This window comes from Anomaloglossus baeobatrachus, chromosome 4 (genome assembly GCF_048569485.1).
Source record: "Anomaloglossus baeobatrachus isolate aAnoBae1 chromosome 4, aAnoBae1.hap1, whole genome shotgun sequence".
In the NCBI taxonomy this organism is placed as follows: domain Eukaryota; kingdom Metazoa; phylum Chordata; class Amphibia; order Anura; family Aromobatidae; genus Anomaloglossus; species Anomaloglossus baeobatrachus.
This window is the reverse complement of record NC_134356.1, coordinates 532,929,624-532,937,667: the sequence shown is the minus strand read 5'-3', so window position 1 is coordinate 532,937,667 and position 8,044 is coordinate 532,929,624. Positions and strand designations below refer to the sequence as shown.

General features: G+C 42.5%; 1 protein-coding gene across 1 annotated transcript in view; it reads right to left on the bottom strand.

Moving 5' to 3' along the window:
• Positions 1-3,673: 3,673 nt before the first annotated feature.
• The window catches only part of RLBP1 (retinaldehyde binding protein 1), a 68,862-nt gene continuing 64,491 nt past the window's right edge, over positions 3,674-8,044 (bottom strand). Inside the window, 1 exon segment of the mRNA XM_075342812.1 lies at positions 3,674-6,185. Coding sequence (XP_075198927.1) covers positions 6,027-6,185 — 159 coding nt within the window. The 3' untranslated portion in view covers positions 3,674-6,026.

Below are 8,044 nucleotides of genomic sequence, written 5' to 3'. Positions count from 1 at the left end.
TTGTTACTTGTTTGTGGGTTTTTCTGTCTTAAAGCGTCATTCCAGTGTATTGTTTTTTTTTTTATTTCACTGGAGTGTGGCTTTAAATTTAAGTCCTTTGCCCCCTGTCTTATACTCACCTTTCAGCATCTTCGTATGTTTTTAACAACACTCTGGTCGGTCTCGGGCACTTTGTAACCAGCCAGCAGCTCCAGTGTTTCATGGAGTGAGCAGGAGGTCACAAATCAATACAAGTCTATTAGAGGCTTGTTCTGGTCTCGTTCTTGCTCTCATAGACTTGTATTGAGACCTTGCGACATAACTTCTGACTTCCAGACAGTCAGAAGTCACGGGCACAAGATGGGGCTGAAAAAACTGAAAACACCGGAGGGTGCGTATAAGACCGGTGGCAGGGGACTTAGGCGGGCTTTACACGTTGTGACATAGTTTCCGAAATATCGTCGGGGTCATGTCGTTAGTGACGCATATCCGGCACCGGTAACGACATCGCAGCATGTAAATCCTTTGTGCGACAATAAACGATCGCAAATGCGGCGAAAATCGTTGCTCTGTGTAGCGTCGTTCATTTTCATAATGTCGGGTCGACCTTAGGTACGATGTTGTTTGTCGTTCCTGCAGCTCCACACATCGCTGTGTGTAAACCCGCAGCAGCGACAAACATCACCTTACCTGCGTCCCGACGGCAATGCGGAAGGGAGAAGGTGGGCGGGATGTTATGTCCCGCTCATCTCCGCCCCTCCACTTCTATTGGCCGGCCTATTAGTGATGTTGCTGTGACGCCGAACGCACCTCCCCCTTGAAGGAGGGATTGTCCGGCAGTCACAGCGACGCCGCAGAGCAGGTATGTGCGTGTGAAGCTGCCGTAGCGATAATGTCCGCTACGGCAGCTATCACCACATATCGGATGTGCGATTGGGGCGGGTACTATCACGCTCGGCATCACTAGCCGACGCTCGCGATGTTGCAACGTGTAAAGTACCCCTTAGATTTAAAGCACCATTCCAGCACTGAAATAAAAAACACTCTTAAGTATTGCTTTAAGTTTTGTCTTAAGCATGTGAAATGCATGTTCGATGTCATTGACATCTGGTGATTAACTCGGCCATTGGAGAATATTACACTCCTTTGCCTTAAAAAACTCCTGTTTTCCTTTTGCACTATGTTTTGGGTCATTGTCCACCTGTACTGTGAAGTGCCGTCTAATCAACCTTCCAGCATTTGGTTAAATCTGAGCAGAAAGTATCACCTCGTACACTTCAGAATTCATCCGGCTGCCTCTGTCTTCAGTCACATCATCATTAAACACTAGTGACCCTGTGCCATTGGAAGACATGCATGCCCATGACATTACACTGCCTCCTCCATGTTTTATGAATGGGGTGTGATTTGGATCATGAGCCGTTCCAAGCTTTCTTCATACTTTCTTGTTACCAGCATTCTGGTACAGGTACATACTGCAACATGTACTTCTTGGGGAGTTTTCTTCACTTGAGTGGATGTTGTGAGGGGGTTTTCTTAAACCTGAAAAGGATTCTGCAATCATCCACACTGTTGTCTTCCATGAACATCTACACCTTTTTGAGTTCTCAAGCTCACCAGTGCACTCTCCTTTTGCTTAATATACCAAACTGTTGATTTGGCTTCTCCTAACACTTCAGATAGCTCTCTGATGGATTTCTTTTTTTTCAGCCTAATGACTGTCTATTTTTCTTTTATGGATTACTGAGGGAATAGCCCATGTGGCCCATTAAAGAGCTATTAAAGAATGTCCTAGCTGCCGGCTGGACAGAGGTGCAGCTAATGTGCAACAAAAGGGCCAGGAGGTGCTTTCAGGTGCTCGTAAGACTGCTGTGGTTCAGTTTGCATAGGAGCCTTTGACCTTTGTCTATGGGTGGGCCATAGTGCCGGCGCCAAAGCCCTCAGGTACTTGGGATCCTGGTTGAGTCAGTTGTATACCCAGGCCAGAGTGGTTTTTGAACCCCTGAATATCCAAGGAACTAGTCAAAACTGACATTCTTTGTTGTTGGCTGCAAATGGCAGTTGTTGTGGGACCCCCTCCCTTTGTTTCATTGCGCACATTGTGTATTCCCCTGCTGGATTTGGAAACTTTAGTCCTCAGGAGGCTTCTACAACCTTTGCCCTAAACTTTGCCCATCCAGCCATGGACTCTGCTCCACGTCTCTCATGGACTTTGCTCCAGGTCCCCCATGGACTTTGCCCCAATACCCTCATGAACTGTGCCCCATAATGGGCTTTATCCCTTAGCCCCTTTATGGACTCTGCGCCATCCAACCCTGTATCTTGCTCCTCATGAACTGTGTCTTTGCTGTAGGACTACTGTTGGGGAGAAGGGGAGTGGATGACCCAACGGGGTTGAAATCAGATGAACTATGCCCATGGATTGTTGGAGCTGCTGTTCTGTTGGCTGTAGGGCCCTTATTTGTTAAGAACTTGGACTCTTTGTTCTGGGGTCCCAACCTAGTGAGACCGGGGTCTTGCTGACCTAAAAGAGGGGATGAAACCATCCATTGTTCAGGAGATACAAGCAGGGACTGTTTTAATGTTTTATTTGGTGTGCATTGGTGTCGTCAAGGAGTCCGAATGGTTTAGGATGACCATTGTTAAAGAGGGGATGAATGTAAGTATTGTAATGTGAATAATGTCCTGCGCCTTTTGTGAATATTGCGTCATGTGAATTGTAATGTACAATATGTAACCTGTGATGTGTAGTGTTGATATAGTGATGTATAATGTAACGTATAGTGTATAGTAAATATTGTGTGTGATAACGTTTTGCATAGTACTTGTTTAGAAAATTAGCGGACTGTAGTCAGTATTACTGACTCAGTAACAGTTAGCGTGAAGCTCCAGTGCTCACAGAGACACAGAGTGTAAACAGCATTGAAACAAGATCCTCAAAAAGAGTGGCCCCATACAATAGGATTTGGAGGACAGGATTGCAACCTGTCCCCTTAACTGTCAAGGTAACATCTTAACTGGTGAGTGAACGTAGTTGACTACCCGACTGGTTTTCCTCTAGGTCCGGGAAAGATTTACTCCAGTCAGGATGTGACCCTTAAGGAGACAGGCAGGAAGGGAAAGTGACTGTCACAAACTGTCCTGTAACGCTGGTCTGGGTTGCACTGCAACTTACAGGAACAGTAAGATCTGAAGCTACCCAGGGTGAACCTAGACTGTGCCTAAACATGCCTTGCAAAACTGTAACGTGCTAGAATATATGTCCCCGCTATCTGGACTGTGACGTTGTAACAGAGAATGAACCATACAGTAAAGTGCTGTTTAAAATTAAGTCCTGGTCCAGGCCAGCCGCCGTCACCAGAAATATGCAGTCCACACATCCAGCTAGGAGCAGTCATTTCATGTAGCGTGCCCCCTGTGCCACTCTACACCACCCTCCCCTTAGTGATTGGGTTGTTAATGAGTAATAAATGTTTTTCATGTACTTTTACCTTAATCATAGTATCATACTTTGTGGGTCATGGAAGCCTTGGGTCTTGTATTCAATTTCAAGTATTTCTGCCAGCTATGTAATAAGTGGTTTATTCCCTATATATTTAGTCACTCATCTCATTATATGTGAAATGTATAACACTGTCCACATTGCTTCACATTCTGTGAAAAGAAATAAAAAACAGAAACACGCAAATACGTATAGTACTTGAAAGACTTTATTCAAGAAGAAGACCATACAAAACATTCTTAGGATCCTATGGAAAGTTGTGTCCATTCTCCTCATTCTGGACCTCACTACAAATATCTAATTGTTGAGTTAGAATATCAGCGTTGGATGACATCATAAGGGCAAAGTTAATGATCATAAATATCAGTTACATACTTGTAATGAAGACTGATGTAAGCACTTGACTATGTATACGGCAGGACACCCGGCTGATTGGCCAGAATCATTTTGTACAAATATTATCATCCATCTTAAGAAACACCCTGGACTTAGCCTCACTGCTAATTACTCCGGTACTATAATTGAGAACCAGGATCTACTATCTGCTACAGTATTAATGTGCCTGGAAGGCATCACGGCTACAAGCTAGACTATGAGATTGAGATCATTATATGTCACAGCTGCTAGGTCTCTCCTTTATATGAAACAGATGACTGCTGAACCCTGTAAATCGGTCCCTTACAGCCCCGGTCACTTCACAAAGCCAAGTGATTCATCTGCTGTCTCAGACAAGCAATAAACACGTTCACAAGACTTTGATATGAAGAAGGTCGGAGCTCATTAAATGGGCTGCTTCATTCACATGTAATAATTGTCAGTATCACAGTCTTAGTCAGGATTTTACAGGTTCCAGCCCTAGTCCTGTGTCTAAAAAACATCCATGGCACTGTGGCTTGTTGACAACCTTTCTCCCTTCCGCCCCTCCAGTCCCCCGGCACATGCCCCAGCAGCCAAACCGTAACCTTAGCCATTATGGCACTATCTATAATTATGGCAGTGCACTTCCAACTGGCTGCCCATAACAGCCAATCAGAATTTACATTTCATTATTTAAATTGTTCTGTTAAATGAAAACTGCTGTGATTGGATGCTATTGGCAAGAAAAACTATTTTTTAAGCTCCTTTTTATACATCTGCTCCTTTATGTGTTTTTTTTTGTTTGTTTTTTTCCTGCTAAATCGTTCATACTGTACTTTTATCTAGATCAAAATTGGATGTAATACACAAAGGATGATGGAAAGTAAAAAATATGGCTTGGATTCCTAAAGAGATGAGCGGACCCGTGGAAGTTTGGTGCAGCCGGACTTTTGATAAAGTTCAATTTGATTTTGGACCCGGACTTGACCTGAACCCCGATGGAAGTCACTAATTGGGCAGTTTGAGTCTCCGCCCACATGCAGCCAGCCATAAACAGAACACTTCCGGGGAAGGGAGGGCAGGGTTTTTCCATTCTTTTCTTTTTTGGGTGCACACTACATCCGATCATGCTGTTGTTACCCCCAGTGCAAGCCATTCAGAGACTGCAAGCGGCTCACACTGGGCTGAGCGTACCCGAGCCCTGTGATGCTCGCACGAGTGGTTTGCGTACGTAAAGCACCCAAACTCCGAACTTTTTTTTTTGTAAAGTCTGTGTTTGGTATGAACACCGAACCTCGGGTTCACTCATCTTTATTCCTAACATACTACAATCTCACTTTTACATCTCTGGTAATATGTCCTTATTTTGAGTTGGGGTCTGGAGACTTCCAAGGCGCCAGCATTCTAGTAATCAAGAGGGACACATTGATATCTATTATTGATATCTTCTCGGTGATATTTCACAATAGAATGGGAACCTTTGTTGTGAAACCATTTTCTCAAGTCATTGTATATCAAATTTTGCCTGGCAAAGGAGCCTCTGTGCTCTGAAAAAAATTGCAAATATTTTTCTGGTTCGCCAATAAAGGTATCACTCTTTGAATACATTTTGTCTGTTTTTTGGGCGTCAAAGTACTTTATATCGATTTTTCTGGCTAACATGTTACCACAATATAATTTTTTATTGTACATTACATGAAATATTGGAAGTCGCAGGATTTCCGTGACCTGTATAGATGAAGATAGACATCATTTTGAGCTTTAAATGGGTTTTCATATAACACCAGATTTGTTTAAAAAAATGTTTGATCAATAGGGTTAGCCTGTCTGGCTGAGCTTGGGATCCTTCTCCCCCATTGAAGCTGGGAAGAAAGAATAGGAAAACATTGAACCTGTGGCAGCTCCTCTATACGTCTATAGAAGCAGTAGAGACATGGGGTCATTGTTGTGCCAATTCTGGGGTCCCAACAAGGATAGCATATGCCACACATATTTAATAACTCTAAAATGATTAAATAACTCCTATAAATATTCTAACTACCCCTAAAACATTTAGTCAGGGATATTACATATATAATATGTAGTGTTTAATTCAATATTTATTATCACTACCATAGCTAGCAGATGTAATACATTTTTAGCATTTTTACTGACTTTTAGATACATATAGTAAAATGTATGCATTTCTCTAAAGAGCTGTATCCTCGGCTTCACTTCTTATCCCAAAAAGCTTCTCAGCAATTATCCGTCCGTCGTATTTTGGCAAGCTTCCTCCAAAGTCAGCTGGCAGGATGTCAGCATCAATTTCCTTATAGAAAGTCTCCAGGTCCTCCCCGTGTACAAAAACCTGGTTAGAGGTTATTCCAAAATAAATCATCTTAGTGTTGTAAATCAGAAGATAAAAACGTTCCTAATGTGTTTAGCAAAAACTTTCTTCCTTCTCCACATTCCAAAATATCAGCTAAACCAAGTGATTATAGGTCATTCGGCCAACAGTTATCATAGGTGTATGGGAAATTTAAGGCGGGCTTCACATCAGCGGTATTCTGCCGCAATGCCAGATCCGGTACAAATGTGTTTCACTGCAATGCATTTCCTATGGACTCGTGGCAAGTTCCGGTCACATGTGGTTGTGTATGACGCATGCAACCGCATGTGACCGGGACTTGCCGCGAGTCCATAGGAAATGCATTGAAGTGAAACGCATTTGTGCCGAATCCAGCATTGCGGCAGAATACCGCTGATGTGAAGCCCGCCTAAGTCCATGTCACAAGGGACACATCCAGGGTGCTGCTTGGTATAAAACCTGAGAATCAGCATTGTCTAATTCCTGGATAGTTATTCGGTAATCCGTGAGCAAATGTATTGAGACTAATATCATTAGCTACTGGGCTGTGCCAGCACTGGTGACCCCTCATATTGTGGTTATTCAGCATAGGTAAATCATGTAATGCCACCTGGGGGATGAGGAGTGAGCAAGGCTCAGACACAGTGGATGTTCTCATCATTTGCCATGAGCATACATAATAAAACCGATATAGTGGCATGCAAACGTTTGGGCTCCCCAGGTCAAAATTACAGTTATTGTGAACAGGTAAGCAAGTTGAAGATACAATGATCTTAAAAAGGCATAAAGTTAAAGATGACACATTTCCTTTGTATTTTAGGCAAAAAAAAAATATTTTCATCTTTGACATTTTAACCCACCAAAACATGGGCTGATGCAAAATTTGGACACTTGGCATGGTTAGTATCTAGTAGCACCCCCTTTCGTAAATATCACAGCTTTTAAATACTTTTTTGTATCCAGCCAAGAGTCTGTTAATTTTTGTTTGTGGGATTGTCATCCATTCGTCCTTGGAAAAGTCTATTAGTTCTGTGAGATTCCTGGGCCGTCTTCCATGTACTGCTCTTTTGAGGTCTAGCCACAGATTTTCAATGATGTTCAGATCAGGGGACTGTGAGGACCATTGTAAAACCTTCAGCTTGCACCTTTTGACATAGTCTATTGTGGATTTTGTCTTGTGTTTAGAATCATCCATTTATAGAAGCCGTACTCTCTTCAACTTCAGCTTTTTTACAGATGGTGTTCTGTTTGCATAAAAAAATTGTTGAAAGTTCATTGAATCTATTCTTCCTTCTACCCGTGAAATGTTCCCCGTACCATAGTCTGGAACACAACCCCAAAACATGATTGATCCACCTCCATGCTTTATGGTTGGCAAGCTATTCTTTTCCTGAAATTCTGTGCCCTTTTTTCTCCACACATACCTTTGATCATTGTAACCAAACTGAGTTCTATTTAAACCTCATTAAACCTCATCGGTCCACAGGACTTGTTTCCAAACTGCATCAGGCTTATTTAGATGGTATTTTGCATACTTCTGATTCTGAATTTTATGGTGAGGAGGCAGGAGAGGTTTTCTTCCAACGACTCTTCCATTAAATCCATATTTGTGATGGTGTCTCTGGACAATAGAATAATATGCCACAACTCCAGAGTCTGCTAAATCTTCCTAAAGGTATTATGTAGTCAAGCAGGAGTCCTTTTGTAGCAAATTTACGCGCAGCTTCCACAAAATTTAGCTTGGTTTTCCAGATCTTATCTTGACCTCCACTGTTCTGTTAACTGCCATTTCTTAATTACATTTGAAAATGAGGAAAGGGCAACTTGAAAATCTTTGCTATCTTCTTATAGCCTTCTCC